At 37.7% G+C, this 20,751-nt stretch overlaps 1 protein-coding gene across 2 annotated transcripts in view; it reads right to left on the bottom strand.

The window, feature by feature from the left end:
- Positions 1–20,751, bottom strand: part of DOCK2 (dedicator of cytokinesis 2) — a 193,714-nt gene that overhangs the window by 2,603 nt on the left and 170,360 nt on the right. The window contains exons 40-52 of one of the 2 annotated variants that reach the window (XM_042790159.1): positions 20,096–20,200; positions 17,762–17,903; positions 15,970–16,051; positions 14,627–14,711; positions 12,705–12,791; positions 12,214–12,390; positions 10,768–10,851; positions 7,786–7,923; positions 5,397–5,524; positions 3,468–3,648; positions 1,874–1,994; positions 1,140–1,199; positions 809–890 (exon numbers count right to left, since the gene is read on the bottom strand). In XM_042790159.1, coding sequence (XP_042646093.1) covers positions 889–890; positions 1,140–1,199; positions 1,874–1,994; positions 3,468–3,648; positions 5,397–5,524; positions 7,786–7,923; positions 10,768–10,851; positions 12,214–12,390; positions 12,705–12,791; positions 14,627–14,711; positions 15,970–16,051; positions 17,762–17,903; positions 20,096–20,200 — 1,392 coding nt within the window. In that variant the 3' untranslated portion in view covers positions 809–888. Of the gene's footprint in view, positions 1–747; positions 891–1,139; positions 1,200–1,873; positions 1,995–3,467; positions 3,649–5,396; positions 5,525–7,785; positions 7,924–10,767; positions 10,852–12,213; positions 12,391–12,704; positions 12,792–14,626; positions 14,712–15,969; positions 16,052–17,761; positions 17,904–20,095; positions 20,201–20,751 lie in introns of those variants that run through there. The other variant, XM_042790158.1, reaches the window with a different exon arrangement.

Here is a 20,751-nt window from a genome sequence, read left to right as displayed (position 1 = left end):
AAACCAAAAAAAAGCCTTTGCTTTGAAAGATCATCAGAGTTGACATGTACAATATTACAGGTGTCCCAGAATCGTCACGCAGTACGCATATCAGTAGCTACAGGCATCTGCGTTAAATATCACCCTCCTAACTACCTGAAAAATAGGAAACATTTTAAATTTTAGAATTTTAATATCTGCACTGAATATATATTTTTTGCTTTCAAACACTACATTAAATAGTTTTCATTTTGTGAAATTTCCACAGAAATCAGTGAAAGGTTTCCTACTTTAAAGGAAGGCAACCTGTTTTGAGCAACATTAATGACTCCAGTGTAAGCCAATTTCTACTTTCAAAAAAGCGCCTCTGACATCAGAAAGGGACTCATGCTGTGCATGTTTGGCCATACATGTTGTGCTTACCTTCCTCTGATGCTAGTGCTAACTGCCCGCTGCAATTAAATCGAACATGTAATAATTGATTTTCTATCTTGCTAATAAACGTTATATAAAGCAAATCAGAGAAAATCAGTAGGTCAAATGAGACCTCTTGTGGTACAGCTGCGGCACTGCCCATCTGAGCCTGCCTTTTAAACATACGCAGAGATGGACAGCCATACTCCAGAAAGCACAGCCATATGCTTCCCCATAGAGCTTCCACTCCTCTCTGATGAGCAAAGTAAAAGAAAAATTTAAAATTACTTAATTTTCAGAGTATAGCATTTTGAAAGAGGTAACTCCTTTTCCCCATAAACACACAGAACTTACCATTGTTTTAAATAACTGGTTCACTTTCTTTTTTCTGAAGGTTTTCTTGTCACCATCTGAGGTGGAAGGAAACACTGGTTGACTCAACCTATGTGATGCAATTGTTTCATCAGGTGCCACAGGGCTGACGGACAGAGTTAATCCTTAGAATAGAAACATTGGTTGCAGAAAACAAAACCAAAAAAGGAGAATCAGAGTATAAAATAAAGCAGAATTCAAAATAATGAACTACTGCAATTACTAGAAAGCAACAAGACATTTTTAAGCTATCTATATCCTTAGAATACAAAAATTAGTATTTTTAATGGGGAAGCACTAAACTTCATTACATTGAAAGTGAATAGTGAAAGAAATGAACTGATCTGGTCAAAGATGACAAAATAGATAAATACATGGAAAAGAAGTGGGCCATGCCAGTCTGTTGTGCTGTGCTAAACATCGGTCACAGGCACCTGGAAAGACATGGACAATGGGAGGGATCGGTGAAGTGCAGATGGGATGTGCTATGGAAGTAGCAGGGGGTAAGGGGTATGGATATAGGGGACATTTTCTCAAGATACCCTGACCTAGAAATGAGCTCCACCTTCACTTACACTTTCACCTTCTCTATCATGCAACTGCCTGTCTTTCTAGTGGGCAGTTATATTATCTTGCTTCCCCTTCCTCTTGCTGTGAGGCAACTTTTGGAGATGTTTCTCTGCCAAAGCAAAGCAAAGAACATTTCTTCCTGTTTCAAAGGCTGCCCTCAGCTGTGAGAGCAGACTGCAGAAGCCCTTTCTCTGTAAGTGAGAGCCTGCAAAGCAAGGACGATGAATAAGCCTTGCCTCTTTCAAGGCAGGGGGAGTGCCCACACTGTACAAGGAAACAAAATTCAGAGCTCTGGAGCTCCAGAAGTAACACGTTTAGAGTTTGCATGTTAGCACTAGGCAGCACAGTGTTATCAAGCAGCAGTAACAGCCGAGCATCACATGCACAATACACACTTAAATTTTAATCTCTGTCTTAGAGGCACAGAGCCATGTAGAGAGAGCTACCTGCTCTGCTTGGAGCAAACCCTTTGCTGATACGTTTTCTTCACACAGCAATAAAGAAGTGCAGAATTCTCATCTTACTGTAAGCATCTTACCTGGAATAGTTGGCATGGAACGACTGACAGAACTCATCTGCTTGAGGACAGATGTTTTCTGAGGTGCCACTACATGTTCTGAGAGGTTGGTGTCACTCATGAACTCGTATTTCCTTGACAGCTAATTAAAAAAAATAAAAGCTATTAATAATGAACTGAGATATGAGCAACAATAAACAAAATAGTATTCTGTGAAAAGCATAAAAGAAACAAACTAACATGCCTAACCAGAATTCCTTATTGGACTGTTTGATGAGTAGACAACAAAAGTAACTAGAAGCAGAAGAATTGGGTCCACATATAATATTATACACTAGCTAAACCCATGTAACAATATTGCAGATGATTTAGTTAGATAAACACTTCTCATTCCACATAGAAAAAACGTTGGTCTAAAAAAGCTAGCTAGAAGAGATTCTGTATTGTGGAACTGTAGGATGGTATTCCTACTGTATCTTTGGAATAATACCATCAGCCAGCTCAAACTGTGATTGCAAAGTAAAATGAAGTTATGAAAACATTTTTCTTGATTGCATTAACACAGCCAGCTCAGCTGCTGCAAGGCTTGTAACTATTTTTCTGAAGCAAAAGAAAATCCTGTAATTCAATATGCAGTGAGATTCCCACAGGAAGGTGTACGTGTTATCTAATTTAATCAAAAGACAAAGGTGTTGCTTATTTTTGTATGTTAATGCTTCTCAGAGCATGACTGCTATATATCTCTGTTTTGTATGAGGACACGTAGTGTAAGACAATCATAACCCTTCATAAGTTTCTCCTTGTTTCCCAAAAGAATCTTATCTTTCTACTGAAGTCACTTTGCCTTTGATGATTCTTCCAGAAATATTTAATCAAATAACTTATGCTCTCTCCATGTAATTCAACGTTCTGTTATTGCCTGACATTTTAATTTGGATAGGGCTTGTCTATCAATAGGACATCTTCTAAATATTTTTTTTATTATTTCTTTTTATACAAAAAGAATAAACGTTTTCTAAGAATCAAACTACCAAAAAACCCCCAAAGCACAATGTAAATTATGTAAGTAATTCTAACGATCTAGCAGTGCAATAAAAGCACTCAGATGATCTATGGAGCGAGAGATACCAGTGCTTCCCAACTCCAGTCTGGCACAGCTAAGGAACGCTGTTTGCAATCTTGCAATTTCCTAACAGCTGCATGTTCCATAACAAGGTACAAAATGTACAGGGCTCATCACTTCTGAAATAGCCCTGACTGCGAGGAGCTGCCATGAAATGTCAGCACAGTCAATTGCCTCTCCACGGGAATGCTAGCTTAACCCTCCCAATACAGTACTCCATTTTAAGCTAACCAAGCTTCAGAAATTGCAGCTTCAGGGCTATATTATCTGTCATCATAAGCAAGTAGAGATGTCCCGATGTTTCCACTGATTTGTTTCCTCCTCAGCATCTTGCAGGTTTCATTCGTGACAGGGCAGATTGTCTCTGCATCCTGCATATTTCCCTTTATGACAGCTAAAGTTCTATGCGATATATTTTTCTTTTCCTAAGCAAAGGAGTAATGTCTTCTTTTTTTACGGATTATAAAATACTACTCTAAATTAGTAACATACACATTTCATGTCAGAGATGGAAATATCAGGTGCCGTCTTCTCATCAGCAAACACCACACTGCTTCTTTTTGTTCTTTTTTTGGACCTTCTCATCTTTACTTCAGGGTGAGGATTCATTTGCAGAGCAGTCTCCTCTGATTCTGCTTTTACTGGCTTTGGTAGCACTACTTCCAGATCAAAGCTGCAGGAGCAAAAGAAGAAAGTACAAGTTGCTGAGTGATATTTTAAGAGCCACTGGTATTCTGATGTCATTTCCCCATGAAATATAAATGCAGGTCATCCTTTCCTTTGACTTTCTGTGCAGCTTTAAAAAACCACTGGTGAAAAGTATATGATGCGCTTCAGCTGGCAATTGTAGATACAAATAAGACACCTTCAGGAGGTATGATGTCATCTTAAAATGTTGCAAAGAATGTAAAATATTAACATAAGTACAAATCCTATTTAAAAATTTGTGCATTAGCTTACAAACTCCTAAACAGAGTTAGAGCTCATATGGCAAGTTTATGCACAGCAAAGATGGTGCTATTTTCATTGTTGAAGACAGTGTAACAGAGTATTACTATTTATTGTCACGTTTTAAATGCATCCTTCTATTTATTTCACCATATTAGACAACAACGCACATACCCAGTGATAAAAAAAACCCCTCCCTTCCTCTTCCTCTAGTTTTTATAGTTTCAAATTTGGGCTATTTTTTATTTAAAAACAAAACAAAACAAACAAACAAAAACAACACAACCCCAAACCAAACAAAAAAAATATGAAATTGGTGCTGGTTTTACTCCCTTCTTTGCTGCTCTAGTTAGCCTACTGAACACAGGGCTGAACTTATTTTACAACATAAAAATGGATAAATCAAATAGTATAGTGAATTTGTTGACCTGTGTTTCCTAGGAACAATTTGGTATCATAAGAATTAAAAATAGCTGCATGGTTCAGCTGTTTAAGCATAGCTGTCTGGTTCCATAGGAGGTGTCCTGCTGTATTAGAGACATGGGGCTGGTAGACATGTCACAAATCACGTTTGTGTGCTACACCCTTCTTGAGTGGAAGCTGAAGGACAGGAAGAGCAGCCTGGCGCATCTCATAACATGTTATACTGCACATCTTGGTTAGATAACTCAAAAAATTTAAATAAGCAGTGTTAAATTGGCGGTCGAACGTGCAAAAATAGAGGGGTATCTTAAAAAGAAACACTTCCAAGTTGGGGTCATATACCTCTGGACATTCTATTTTTTAAAAGTGAACTACTCAAAAAGGGAAATTAGATGTTTACAAAACAAAAAAAAATGTCATAAACACTGATCAGCAAGATCAATTTTATATGCACCTTGTTTGGGAATAAGTTCTATGTGCCCAAAGGATAATTTGTAAAGCAATCAAAATAATTTGTCAATGAAAAAACTAATCAATAAAACTGTTCTCTCAAACTTAAAAGTCTTTGCTTCCCAGTGCTGCAGTAAAAAAGCATATTAAGGCAAAGCATTTTACATTACTACAGGCTTTACTAAAACGTTCCATCTCCTTACTTCTATGTTTGTAAAGGTTGTCCTCTTCCTCTCCAATTTTTACAAGCAAAAGGATGCTAATTAAGTGAAAAGCTCTATAAAGAGAAACTTGCAAAAACTCCAGATCTTTGTATTTTTTAAAGATGTAATTTAAATTTTAAAATACTTGTTTTCTGAAAATGAAATGCCGTTTTTTTCAGTGGGAGTTGAGTGTATTCTGTCTATTAATGTTGAAATACTGTAGCTTTAAGCCTGGAGGAAGTGATAGCTACAGTTAAAAATCATTTTGGCATAGTTTGACAAGACTGCTAGTGGTTTTTATCCTTGAGTGTCTTTTTTTTTAATCCTTTAGTTTCATCCCATAAAACCGATTAAAAACCAGGATGGAAAGAAAATTTGTATTGTATTCATAACTAACCTTTCTGAAGCAATTTTGTTTGGAGTACTGCAGTCTGAATTCATGGAAGTCAGTGAAATAACTGATAACTGACGATAGGATCTCAGCATTGATCTTGGCCGTCCTACTCTCTTGTCATCAAAATCTGGCTACAGGATGGAAGAGAGAAACACATTCTATCAAACAACTTTGTGTGAACCTCATTTCATCCCTTTTCACTAGGCCTTGAAGATAGTACAGATGTTTTAATATTTGACATGAAAGAAGGTATTTGCTACCATTAATTACCGTGATTGTTTCTTCTGTCTTGCACTCTTACTGTAAGACCTCTCAAACGCAATGATACAGTGAGTAGCTAAATAAACTACAGTTGGCATAATTAACTCTAATTTTGAAAAGGAAATGAAGATAAACTGTCTGCTGATCTTATGTACAGACCTGGGTTCAGGCCATTAAAATACTTGCTTGGGCAAATAGACTTACTTAGTCCTTGCTCCAAGACACTAATTACGCCCCATCTTCAATACAACAGGCTCTGCCATCTCTAAATGTTAATATAGCCTTTTTTAATCATATGTTTGCAAATGTTGGAGAAAATTAACTTTTCCCTAACAGCTAGACATGAAGAACAGGAGGATTTTCCAGGTCATCATGCATCCATATTGCACAGTCATATATGCTGCATCTCTCTCTCTGCAAACCTTGAAGTTGATACATTCTGCAGTGGAAGAAGGAAAAAGAGATTTCACTCCAAATCTTCTTGAAGAAGATTTAGCTATCACCTTAATGTTGATGATTACTTAGGCTTTTCAGCCTGGTATAAAGTTAACTGAAACACTCTGACTTATTTCCAAACGCTTTCCTGTTTGTTACTCTTGTTAACAAGGTAGGGACAAAGATCACATTTCTTGGCTAATCCCAGAACTGTTTCCTTTCTTCTAGGGTGACTTCTGGGATCTAAAATTGTAGAGTGCAGTTAGCTCTCCTCCCTTTTTGTGTTCAAGTATTTCCTGGGATGAGCATGCCTCCCCCTGGTTAGCTCATCACAGTGTTATGATATGAGGCAGGTTTCTGAGAACTTCCCAGTGCAAGCATGCCATAAACTACTTTTTCAGTCTATTTCAATTTCTATCCTATGAGCAGGATATGAACAACACGTTAAAAATGTTTCATATTAAAACACAAGGTTTTGTTCTGATTATCCAGAAAATGTTAAAAATTTATGCATAGTTTCATATGCCAAATTCCCAAATGCTTTGCTCCTGATGTCATTTCTCACTAAGACTCTGATGTCTAGCAGAAGACTTGGGAAGATCTGTAGTCTCCAAAATTATTTTCAAGTGTTTTGTAGAGTTTACGTGCAGTATTTACATGCTGCTTATCATTTCAATGGCCAGAATCTAGCGAGAAAGACACAATAGCTGTATAAATTTGTTTTGTTTTGTTTTCTCTTCTTTTAATAAAAAACCTCAGGCCAGCTGCCAGAGAGAGTCAGACATGATAAAATGATAGTAGTGCCATTCACGAAGTACATTCTCTGCTTTTGCAAAATTTTAAATAGGTCCATTTTTTATGTGCTGATCTGTAAGAGTGTTGCAAGGTTCAAGCATTAGGCAAGATTGCTAATTGTGGATTACAGCTTCTTTATGATTGCAAGGATGGTGGCATAGGACTGAAAATAAAAAAAAAAAGAAAAGAACACAACGTACTGAGATAAATAAATAGAATTCTCATCACATAGGTGTGTAACACAGCACAATATCCAAAATTTAGGTTAAAAACTTGCTAGTTTTTCCTCTATGACAGAAGGAATAAATCCTCTTATAAAATCACCAATGCTGGAAGCAACAACATAAAATAATTTCCAAAGCAACTGATGTTTAATTACAAAAAACAGCCAACATCATTTTTGCTAGCCTGCACAAGCTCAGATACACCATTTTATTCAAGAATTGTCTAGAGAGTTTGTGTTTAGAAGTTATTCTTCAATTCCCATATATTTTGGTATTGTCTCAACTAATATTTATAGTATTATACACTTGATAGGTTTTCCTTCACAACACAGCTGGAAGTGACTAGCACAGGGAGACATCAGTTGCAGATCAAAGACATAAACCACTAAGAGAAATTACAAAGAAACATGAGAATTTACTTTTACTTCCTTGATAATAAGGAAACAAATTGAACTATTAATAAACATAACAATATACTCCAAAACTTTCAGAATGAGGAAAATTTGATACGTCAGAGAAGTGAATCAACACTTTGACTATAAAACTCAGGTCTTCCTACTTTCAGATGACAAGAAAACCCACCAGCAACAAAAGTTTAGTATGTGGTTTTGTTTAGAAGAACCAGATGTGTATTAAGTAAAGAGAAAGTGCATGAGAAGTTAAAAGGAGAGCAATACCAATTCTCTGGCTCCATACTGCTTTTCCACTTTAGCTTTTAAATGCTTGAAGCATTCCTCCATACGGTCATGGAAAGGACGAAGATTATCAGAAACTCTTCTTTCATGAATTTTAATTCCAGCCCCAAGGAAAGGTATCTTGAAGAGGGGAAAGAAAGAAGAAAAAGTGAGAATATTAAACTGGGTCTGACAATGTCTCTAACTCCATTTAAAGCATGTGCTAAATCAACTCAAAAACTCTTACTGTGATTGGCAGAATGATTTGTCAGTTGATCTCAGCTTTTAGCAGCAAGTACAAGATGGAAAGGGTCTTGAAAACTGAGCTTTCTCAGTAAATATTTGAAGAATGTTGGCTGCCTCATAGTGACTGTTTTATCTCTTCTATGTATTTTAATGCTAATCCCTTATGAGATTAAACAGACCATGTGGCAGTTTAAAAAACTTGTACTAGTCCACCTGCTTACAAAGGTGCCTGCTATAGTTTAATATTACTAACCGTTTATATGGGAGCAATAATGTGGCAGTACTTTCATAGAACCACAGCATGCTTTGGGTTGGAAGGGACCTTAAAGATCACCCAGTCCCCCCCCTGCCCTGGGCAGGGCCCCCTTCCCCCAGCCCAGGGGGCTCCCAGCCCCGTCCAACCTGGCCTTGAACCCTTCCAGGGAGGGGGCAGCCACAGCTGCTCTGGGCACCCTGGGCCAGCGCCTCACCCCCCGCACAGGGAACAATTTCTGCCTTAGATCTCACCTAAATCTCCCCTCTTGCAGTTCAAAACCGTCACCCCTCGTTCTAACCCCACACCCCCTGACCCAGAGTCCCTCCCCACCTTCCCTGTCCCCCCTTTAAGCCCTGGGAGGCCGCTCAAGGGTCCCCCCGGAGCCTTCTCTTCTCCAGGCTGAACCCCCCCAACTCTCTCAGCCCGGCCTCCCAGGGGAGCTGCTCCAGCCCCCCCAGCATCTCCGTGGCCTCCTCAGGCCCCGCTCGAGCAACTCCGGGTCCTTCTGCTGTTGGGGGCCCCCGAGCTGGCCCCGGCACTGCAGGGGGGTCTCCCCAGAGCGGAGCAGAGGGGGAGAATCCCCTCCCTGGCCCTGCTGCCCCCCCTGCTCTGGCTGCAGCCCAGGGCACTGCAGCCCTCTCACAAGGATAGCATAGATTAAATCAATGAGGAAGAATTTTTTAGTGGGGTAGTACAAAGAATGAGACATGGAACATGACCAGAAATATCTTGAGACATTCACTTCCGATAGTAAAATTCCAGATTAACACACTATTTTATAACATCTCTCTTGAAAGAGAGATCACTATGTTATGCCTTGATACAGCAATTAATATGCCCATTCATTTACACAGCAAACAGCTTTCTCACTTAAATCATCTACATTTCAGGGGACTTAACAGTTAGTGGTTTCTTAACAAATTACCTACGCACAAAAATGTAAATCTCCTCTCTTACAGTCATACATTTTGCCATATATTGATAGCAATAATTTCTATTTGGACTAGATAATGCAAATAGTATTGATGATTTCTGAGGTCATGTTTTTCTTCCTTCCATTATCATAGCAAATGCTTTGGTCAATGACAAGAGTTTTTCCTCCTCCCACCTCCCATAGGTGCATTTTCTTCTTTGAGAACAAAACAGTTCTGCAGATTGGTCAGCTTATCATATGCACACTAAAAAAAAAAAAATCCACATAACCTCAGTGCTGCTAGTATAGGCAGAACATTCAGTTTTCCTCTGGAGATTTAGCTTAAAAATCTTTACTAATGGTCTTCCATGCTATCTGTCACACAAATGACATGTAGCAGCAATCTTGAAGGGTCACTGAGCATGAAAATAGCTCCTGTGAGCAACTAGCATTCCATTAAGGTTTCTAATGCAAAAAAACCAAACAAACAAAAAAAAACCAACCACCCCCACCCCCCCCCCAAAAAAAAAACCCAACCAACCAACCAAAAAACCAAACAAAACACCAAAACAAAACACCAAACCAAAAATCCACCAAAAGCAACAACAGCAAACACACACCTCTAGGAAAGAGTTATTTCCCAAGAGAATTCCTGATATTTGCAAGTGCTTGTTTTCCCAGCAATTCGTGAAGCCCTTAAGACTTTCATCATGCTCTCTGTTTTGTCTCCAGGAATACAGCCTGAGTTTTACCCATAAATGTAGCTTTTGATAAACCATTCCAAATGATGTGTTATACAAAGTATTTTTCTGGCCTACTGATTTCCCTAGGATATAAGGAGATACACGGGTAATTCCCCTGATTCTGGCAGCATTTCATCTAACTCTTAACAGACACTGTAATGATGATACTTTTCAGGAAATATGGTGTGATTTTTTTAATTAAGCTGTTTCTACCAGTTAGGCACAGATTTTAAAACCCCTGAAGGACAGAATTGCTTAGATCCCCAAGAATGTTTTACCAACCACATGCCACATCAGATGGTAAGGAATTACTGCTACGCTGTTTCGCCAGTGGTCTTAGTGGATTAGTAACTGAATACATGCTTCCTGTTAGGTACATTAAAATTGAAGGAGCTGAAGTCCTTTTTCCTACTTAAAGGAAACCATTAATACCTAAACAGGATAATAAATACATAGTCCATATATACATACTCTGAAACAGAATATTTGGTCCAAGAGAGAATATTTTACTATGTATCCCTTTTCAACATAATATGAGAACTCATCACAGAACTAAGCAGAAAGTTTGTAACAAGAATCTTCTAATTCTTCTACCCCTCTGGGCTTTGAAGAAACAGAAAAAAAAGCAACACACACCTCTCTCTCCTCCTCATACCCCACACCTACACCCCCCCCCCCCCAAAAAAAAAAACCCCAAAACAACAAACCAAACCAAAACCCCTGTGAAAATGACACAATCATCTAAATGCTATGTTCTCCCGCTAGAAAGGAACAGGAAAAAGGAATAGCTGATGAGCCTCAGATGACAGCTGTCAGTAAGAAGTTACCTGCCAAGCAATTAGATCTTTGAGACTATTCAGCTTTTCTTGATCCTCTGGATGGTTTCTGATATATTCTTCTGTAAAGAAAGCCTTAGACAAAAAAAAAAAAAAAAAAATTCAGTCCATCATTTCAACAGTTAAAGAAATCAGTGAATATTCCATTGCCAACAGCTGGTGAACATAAAATTGATCATCAAATAAGAGAGACATACACATGCTCCTTAACGAGATGCTGTTAGTGATAAATCCTTATTATATCAGTTGAGAACTGAGGTGCTGTTTTTGTTAAAAGTTGTTCAGTCTTTATCCAACAGTTCTGAGTTTGAGACCCTTACTATGAAACCCCATTATTGTTTGTTTTATTAAACTTGCACTGAAACTGAAAAGGCACTAACTTGGAGTGTCATGATTTACATTGAAAAATGATCATTTAATTCAAGTATCCTAGTTACTGACATTAGCCAGTGTTATACAATAAAGAAATTGAACTCTTCCTTAGCTAAGCAGAGCCAGATATTGCATACATACTGCTTTTTGCTGCCCAAAGACTTTATCCCTCGGGTGCAAAGGAATGTAGCTATTTGTCCATGACTGCCAAATATTTAAAGAAATTATACTTTAGGAATAACATAGTATAAGTCATAATCCTCCAGAATACGTCATGCTTACTGCATATATTTTAGGTGTGTACATATATACATACATATATATATATACACACACACATATATGTATTGCATCTATTCAGCACTACCTGAGTCTGTCTGACATGCTGAGCCTACTGAGCACATCACATGCTTTTCATCAGGAAATGGCAGGCAGAAATAATAGAGCTGTGGGGTAACCCACAATAATTTTCATCCAAAACTTCAATAATTAATAATTTAAATTTATATGAGGTTTTGACATTCCTGCTTTCTCTCCTGTCTCGCCTTCACAAGGTGGCCTCAGGGACAAATTTTCTACAGTTCAGTTTCTCATGACATTCCATTTTCCATGGATTGCCAGAACAGTTTTTATTTGTATTCCCATTTTTTAACAACAAAACCTGCTGTGCAGAATGGCTGCAGTTACTGAGAAAACCGGATGACAGTTCAGTCGATAACCCACATCTAAATACTCCAGACCTGCCGTGGGATAAACTCGATTCATTGACTTCAGACCAATTCTTTCGATGTGTGAGAGCCCATCTCATTACAAAAGGGCTATCTTGTCTCACCTGTATATGAAAACCCTCATAAATGTAAATAATATTGAGCTTCAGTAACTTTAGTTTGGGGATTTCTGCTTTCAAAGACAGATGTGACCAGGATATGAAGGTCTCTTAGTCAGCGTAGTTCTGGCTTTCATATTGCCAGCCCACATGCCACTGCCACTTTGAACAAAGTATGTAGGAAGATTATGAAATCACATAACTGCACGTGTTCTTTGCATTGACTTAAAAGCTCCTACCTTCTCATATTTAGCAAAGCCACCCATAACAGCTGGGTCAACAATGCCGTTCAGAAGCATAGAAAGTGGATTAATGGGAAGGTTCTCATCGCTCTGGTATTGGTTAATCATCATCAAAATTTTTTCATTCGTTGTGGACATAGTCTCAATGGCATTCTCTAAAGGACTAATTGTAGTCTATAAAGAAACAAAAGAGATAAAAAGATATTTTGAGTTTTATGAAGCTTCATGTATATAAACAACATTCTTACAATTCAGCAAACCAACAGAGATTTGTTCAATTCTCTTAGGACTTGATCCTGAAACTATAAATCGGGTGTAAGATATATTGATCCCAGCAGTAGAAAGATAAAACATAAGTAATAACAGTTTTGTATGCATAAAAGTAAGTAAAGTAACAATAGCTTTGTGTGACAAATTTACAAGCTATTATGTATATAAGGATCCATACAGATACATGTTTCAGGGGTTCTTTGCACGTTAATACATACCTGTGACATGGAGACAACTTCAAACCATCGTAAAATTCCAGGAAGTTTGTATGCTGTAACAAATGATGTTCTCTCAATCCACATAGACTATTAAAAAAACATAGCAGGGAGAAAATGATACTTCAGGATTTAAACTTCAATCTTTTCTGCCTTCTGAAATGTCAGAGTGAGAAGAACGTAGATAGAAAATATATGCACATTTTTGCATAAAAAGACACTGCAAAATGAATCTAGCACAGCAATTTGCACAAAAAATTTTACTGACTTCAGATTAGGTCATTTTCAAACCCAGGACAAGGCACTAAGCTTGCACAAAGCAGAGGAAAAAGCAAATTACCCTTGAATCTTTTGGTATCTATTTCCATTTTTGCCATCACAGAATGAATGACTGTGACTAAATGACCTACTCTTGCCTCTGCCCAGATTAGACTTCCTCCCTCCACTTTCAAAACATATTTCATAGAACCACAGACTGGTTTGGGTTGGAAGGGACCCTAAAGATCACCCAGTCCCCCCTCCCTGCCTCGGGCAGGGCCCCCTTCCCCCAGCCCAGGGTGCTCCCAGCCCCGTCCAACCTGGGCTTGAACCCTTCCAGGGAGGGGGCAGCCACAGCTGCTCTGGGCACCCTGGGCCCGTGTCTCACCCCCCGCACAGGGAACAATTTCTGCCTTAGATCTCACCTAAATCTGCCCTCTTGCAGTTTAAAACCTCTGCCCCTTGTCCTATCCCTGCACTCCCTGATATTCTTTTCTTCAATTAAAAGCAGTGATAGCACTATAATAACTTGCCAGCATTCATTTTCTTGTTTTGTTTTTTTTTTTTTTGTTGTTGGTTTTCCTCTTCTGAACAAGACTATCTGTTGATATTTTAAAATGCCACTAGTTCATTTACCCTACTGCTCCTTATTTCACCAATACCATCTCATCTAAACTGTCAGTAAGGAGAAACATCATAATGAATGCAATGAAGGCATTCTCCAACTATCTCAGTTTCCACCTTTCTGAAATAAGTATACATATTATCTATCATCATCAGCAAGGAAAACATTAATGATTTAATTTTTGTAAAACCATTTCAAGGTACATTCATAAACAGTTTCAGAACTCTCCAGTTTGCAAAAGAAGCCACTATGCATCATGAATCTTGATAATACAGTGCAAAGCTGGGATGTCAGGGTAGAGTTTGCATCTGTAGCATTTAATTTAACATCAGGTTAGACGCTCCTTACTGTTGGCACTACTGATCAGCATGCACATAACTGAAATTGTACATTTTTGAAATAAAGGGCTTTTCCCCTCAGTATCCCAAGAGCGCAGCTTTTGGCATAAAGATTGGATGGTACAGTTTTCATGACAAACTGTAAAAGATCAGGTATCTGTAAAATTAAAATATAGAAACTTACCCCATTTTTATGCACAGCACTGAAAAATAATTTATGGTGCTGCAGATTTGAACAACAGAGACTATTTCTCGGCATTACACCATTATGCATGGGAATAAACATGACAAAGGTAGTACTGTAGTCTGTCAAGATTTCACAGGACTGATGAAAGCAGACAACACACCTCTCATTGCCAAGCTGGCAGCTGACAAAAGTGTTGTAAACTGTAAGAGCCAAACCACTTGGTATTTATTTACCTGTCATCTTGTTTCATAATGAAAATCTCTACCAGAAAATGTTACTGCTTATCACAAATGTGTTGAACATATTTGGCTACATAATGTTTATCTGCAATTGAAACAGTGATGTATCACTAAGTACATAGTAATGCTGACACAGAAATCTTGTGTTTATTTTTCTAAACCAGATCCTAAAGTTAGGGTGTCTGTAATGGGTAATCTGAGACAATGAAAGGAACTAGATCAAAAGTCAGTCACAGCTACCAGAACTGCACCCATCACCCTGTCTATCATTTACTTACAGCAAATTCATTTTCAGGGTCAACAGATCCTTTTCTGACTGGTCTTGAATAGTTGAACCGGTGCACGTTGTTGGACTTATAAAAACTGGAAGATTTAAACAAGACTATTATAAAATACAGAATTCAGAAATTTATGGACCTTGTTATCACAGTGAAATATTTCATTTTGAGTCAGTTGAGTTTTTAATTAAAAGTGAATTTACTGCTCAGAAAAAGAGCACTTTACTGAAAACTCAGGAGAAAACTACTTTTTCTATAAATCAGGGTCAACACACAGTATTTTACCAGTAATAAGCTTCAGCTTGTGACTGGGTGTATTATCCAGGTATGAAAATTCCAGAACTTCCAGATTAATGTTCATATCTACAGAAGAAGGTCTAGAAAATATTTTTACTTTCCTCTATTCTTGCTATGGCATGCACACTGCTTGTTTGCTTTACAATGGCATACAAAAGGAGTATATTTTGTTAAAAACAGCTGTCTGAACAGAACATCTGCTCTGTATTCACCTGGACTGAAATACACGGGTTTTGAACCCACGGTGCATGCCAAATCAGTTTAATCACATCTAACAATTCTGCTCACAATGCAGAACAATAGTTATTCAATAAACTAAACATTTGAAGCCATTAATAATTTCATGTAACAGACAAGAAAATGTATATAAACATTTGGGGGCATCAATCTAAATAAATCTACTGCAAATTCATGTTAGGGTCTATTCTGTTTAGCTAATGAATCATTCTTAATCACTTAAGCACACATTTCCACTAAACTCGTAATCACTTGGCTTTCAGCACTAGCTAATTTGAAAGAACAGACTGAACAGTGTTGGCTAAGTATTTTGCTGCCCACAGAAAACTACCTCCTTTTGGTTTTTAGTTTTTAAGGCAAATTAAATTTAAAGCCATGTTAAGTAAAAGCTAATTTTACAGAGAAAAAAAATACCTCAGAAATATCTTTCAGTAAAACCAAGCCATGTTTCAGAAGCCTAGAGATGCAAATAAATGCAAAGACCCCAACAGTTCAGCTAAGCAAAGTTCCTGTATGTTAGTTAGTTCATGGGAACCTATGATTTCTCACCCGAACTACTAAGATTATCTTCATCAATAAAAAAAAGAAAGTGGAAAATACTGCCATACTGAGTCAGATCACTTTATACCGTTCTATCTGAAAGGACAGATATTTTAAAAGTCTTTGATAGAATAAATGCATTGTCATCAAATAATGTTAACAAATAATTACATATCCAACAAAGTATACTCATGAAAATAAATCTCTAAGACCAGAATATGGAATATGGACTCATTTCATTATATTATCTATTACAGAAATGCACTTACTTTATAATTTGATCAGGTACTGCCTTATTTTTGAATTTAGGTTGCTCCTCCAGGACTGGTTGCACTGTAAAACACTGGATATCTGAAATCATGGAAGTTAGGGACATGTTATTAACTACCAGCATGAAATACCGTAGGCTGAGGGAGAAATAAATAAATAAATAGAACAATAATAAAAAAAGACATTTTCTGATGAAAAATCTGCAGAGTTCAGGGTTTCACTTCTGGACCTTCCTTGGCCGAAAAAAGGAAAAATCTGCCAGTAGTAACCAGTGAATATATATTAATATTTGTTTTGAACTGCACATTTTTATTATTTGCTGAGCTTGAATATCTGTGGCTGAATTTATCACACTGAATATTTCATTAAATTTTAAAGCCAAGCCAACTTACAAAAATAGTGTCACCAACAGCTGATGTTAAGTCTCACTATTCAGCTTTAGGCATGCATAATGTCATGATGTTTAGCATTTCACCTTTGAAATCTGCAGTTGAGCAGCCCTTTTGCCTGAAATTTGCTTCTTCTATGGAAGTGTTATTTTTTTAGTCTGAATACTTTATTTGTAAGTAAATATATCATATTCTTAAATATTTCAGTATATTTGAAACTCATGCCCTCTGGTTAGTTTCTGTAGCTTTTTCTTAAGTGCATAAGTAGTGCATCTCCTGTTGGCTGCAAATAGACTTGAGCAAATTCAACTTCAAGAAAGGACTGAAGCATATGATCTCAAAAAAAAACAAACTAGTTAAGACACAAGACAGATTTATGAGAGCTCGGCACTCAAGCCTAATGTACAATCCTAAAACAAGACTGTAATATTCTCTGCTTCAGTCCCAACAGTGTGAAAAGAAAGTGGTATTCTTTTCTCCTCCAGCAGGTTCCATCAGAACAGACTCAAGAGAGCATGTGAACTGTTACAATATTACCTTGAAAATTAATAAAAGAAAGTCAACAAGTGAAAAAAAAAATGTCTGATACAATGAGGTGATCTCATACTTGCTCAGCCAGGAATGTATTTAAATCATAACATGAAGAAAAAAGATAATGTGTGCAAGCAACTGTTAGAGTACTCTTACACAAGAATAATTTAGGGCATTCTAAAGGATGGTTAATGATGTTTACGAGTTATTTTTCCTAGGAAAATTTCTGACAGTGACATAAGGCTTATATATGTGGCCAAGAAATACAGGTGATAGCCAAACACAGCACCAGTCCGAACAATGTTCAAGGAAGACATTAATTTAATATCAAGACACAACAGCTAGATATGTGAGGTAACAGACAATTCGCTGCTTCAAACTTAGCCAATTCAAGTGTTTATCACTGTTTTTGTCATTTGAAGAAAATGAAAGTAAACCATGTATGAACTCGAATTCATTTTCTTCACTGAAAAGGTTATCAAGCACTGGGACAGGCTGCCCAGGGAAGTGGCTGAGTCACCATCCCCAGAAGTATTTAAAAGATGTGGAGATGTGGGCATGCAGGGACATGGTTTAGTGGTGGACTAGGTTTATGGTTGGACTCAATCTTAAGGGTCTTTTCCAACCTAAATGATTCTATGATGACTGAAAGAGACAGACACCTTAGAATTGTGAGAAAAGAAAGAGCAAACATCCTAGCAACTAACCATAAAACACACCCATGACATATATATGAAATTGCGAGCGGAGCTGCCACATTAATAAACATTCATCCTTTTTAGGAAATGATTGTTCCACAGAGATAAAGTCTTGCTAACAAGGTTTCCCCAACCCGCCTTCATTCTGAACTGTCCCACGTGTCCAAGGATACATTGGCCAGGAGAGCTTTTCACATCCTCTCCGGGCGCTGAGGTGGTGTTCATCTTCTCTGCGCTGGGAAACTGACTCATCAGCTGGGCCTGGAAATCCTCTCTCCTCTCATACTCCTTCCCACGATAGATGAATACTTTGTTCTGCAAGGCACGAATAGCTGATTTCTTGGGCTTTATGATGCTCAGGCAGAAGCTATAGATGCACGTTTATCAGTGACACAACAAGGCCTCCAAATTTTGGAATAAGAGTTACTGTTTTCTGAATATTAATTTACTGTAGAGCAAGACAACCCTTTGACTAGGTGCTGAAATGCAGCCCTGACTCTCCAGAGATGATACGTTATGCTGTTAGAATGTAAATATATTGGCATCATCACTGAGGCCAATTCTGCAGAGTAGAATAAAACCAGATGGGATGTAAGAAAAGTACAGCAATTCCTCGTCTTCTTGTCTGTCAGGTAAAAGGATTTGCTTTCAAATACATTCTGGGTCCCGTTTCACAGCTTTCTAAAACCAATGTATAGGTTTCCTCTGCTTGCTCCTTCTCCTTGGTATTAAGAACTGGACTCATTTACAATACAGTCTAACCCCAAACATGCTTCATTTAACACCAGAATAATATAACAATATAATACCAGAAACAAAAGGTGCATGCATCCTTTGGTGTAATATTAGATACATTTTCACTATTTTTTCCAATGCTTTCAAGGCAACTTTGGCCTGTAAAACTGGGAAACAGAGGTCTTGCATTGCTTTTCAAGTGAGAAAAGCTAACATATTCCTTGTAGTATGTAAGAAAAGATTTTTTTTTTTTTCTTACAAGAAAACGTCAAATATTCAGGTTAGTTTTATACTCTGAAGAGATACACTACCGTGGTTAAAAGAAAGCATTGATCTTTTGAAAAGCTAAAGTAAAAGCCGGTTGTGCATAACTTCCTGAGTTTGGCCAGTTTCCTGATAAAACAGACCTTTTGGATTCTTGATTTCTCACATAGTAGTCAAAAATGGAGAAAAGTAAAGGAAACAGAGAGTAGATTCAGCATATAGAGGTCTGTTTATGAAACCAGCTCAAATTTACCGTGTCATAAGATAACAACTAGCTGTTGTCATTCAGGAAAAAACTTAGAGTAATACAAGAATTGGTATGAACATATCACCTCAATGCATATTAGAGATAAAAAAAATGAGGAAAAACAAAATATGAGGAAGAAGAAAAAAATATGAGGAAAACAGCAAAACAAAAGAAGAAACATGAGTATCACAGCAAACAAGTTCATAGTGTATCCACATTTCAAATACCATGTCCACTTCCTGTCCTACCATCTCATGATCTGGAAAATGGACAGCAAGGGAACCGGGATGTTAAAACAGATGGAATGGTTGATGTGGAAGCAATGTTTAAGCAAACCAAGACTATAAGAGAACAATATGTCGTGAACGGCATGATGAAGCTGATGAAAGAACAACTGTTCAGTCTTTCTGTAAAAACGAGCGTAGAGAAATTATCAGATGACAACAAAAAGGCAACAGTAAATCTCCAACACACACGAGCTGTGTGCTGTGAGGCCACAGCATCTTCTGGAGGGCATCAGCTCAGAAAGGAACTGGACAAATTCACTGTAGAACAATCCATGAAGGGCCAGAAAACACAAGAGTCACCTCCAACTCAGGAAGCTGTTTGTCATGTAAGTAGGGAATATATAACGGGGTCAGTATCACTGCACACCTGCTCTACATACTCCTCTTCCCCACTCCACTTACCTAATTTTTCCCACTGCTAGAGACACAATATTTGGCTATAGAGTGTATTGGTCTGAAAAATATGCTGTTTCTACACCTGCGATATATTTCAGTTGTAGTTGAGAGGCAATACAAATCTGAAACTCTTGCCAGTCCATGACAAGGTCCACTAAAAATACCGAGCTCATGTGAAGCAGAATTGTGGCTTTAATTTGAACACAAGTTAGTTAGTGACATTGTACTAGTTGTCAATAACCTGTGTAGGGACTCAGCTGAGATATATATGTATGGGAAGAGCTGCCCATCCCAATTTATATCACATTGCTGCATTTGTTTTTCATATATCACCTCCATTACCTGATACATCTAATTTCCACAAACAAACCAAGAGAAAGAATCCATTTAAATGCATCTGAAAACGTCCCATACATATTCTTACAAGTAACCATCCAGATTTTGACTACAGTCCCGCACCCAAGCAAAACTAAATCCATGGCAAATATCCCCACCAACTCATTTTCCTTAGTCGATGTTGTGGTTTTTAGAAGCATATGAAAATAGATGAAAAAAAAGTAAAAAGTGAACAGGTTTACCCTTAGAAATGTGGGGAATCCTTGGCCATAATACCCAACAGCAAAATAGTCTGGTTTAGGCCTCAGAATTTTCATGATGTTTTCATAGAACTTTGCTTGTTGAACCTGAAAGCAAAACCAACTGCAATTACTTCTGTTTGTCTGGGGTTTTTTTCCATTTATTCTTCAAGCTCTACAGTAGTACTGCACTACGGACTACAGCTATCAGTGGATATGCAAGAGCTATCAATTACCAGTTGGTAAACCATAGCAACAAGCAGTTAGGCAACACATGCACATGACACTGCTGTGGTACATGGAATATTGTTTACATTTCTACTCAAATATAATTCATAGCTAAATGTAATGAGAATGGCTTCACCTTCAATTATTTGACCTCAGAATCAGGCTTACCCTTAATCTATTAGCATGAAAAGAAAAAAAGCAAACACTGAAGCCATACTTGGCACTTTAAACACTTAACTGATAACATCACTGAAATAATACATTTGGATAAACTCCCTGCCTCAAATGTCTGAGGCACAGATGAACTCGAGCTTTGCCCCAGCATCGTGCTAACCACACACACCGTGTAAAGGCCTTAGATCAATGTCTTCCATTAAATACTAAGTGTCGCTTAGGTTTACTATTTTTATTTCCTGTGTTATCCCTATGAG

This window comes from Tyto alba, unplaced genomic scaffold (genome assembly GCF_018691265.1).
Source record: "Tyto alba isolate M040663 unplaced genomic scaffold, T.alba_DEE_v4.0 Super-Scaffold_17, whole genome shotgun sequence".
Classification (NCBI taxonomy): Eukaryota; Metazoa; Chordata; class Aves; order Strigiformes; family Tytonidae; genus Tyto; species Tyto alba.
Note: the sequence above shows the minus strand (reverse complement) of the source record. Positions and strands in the feature narration are given on the sequence as shown.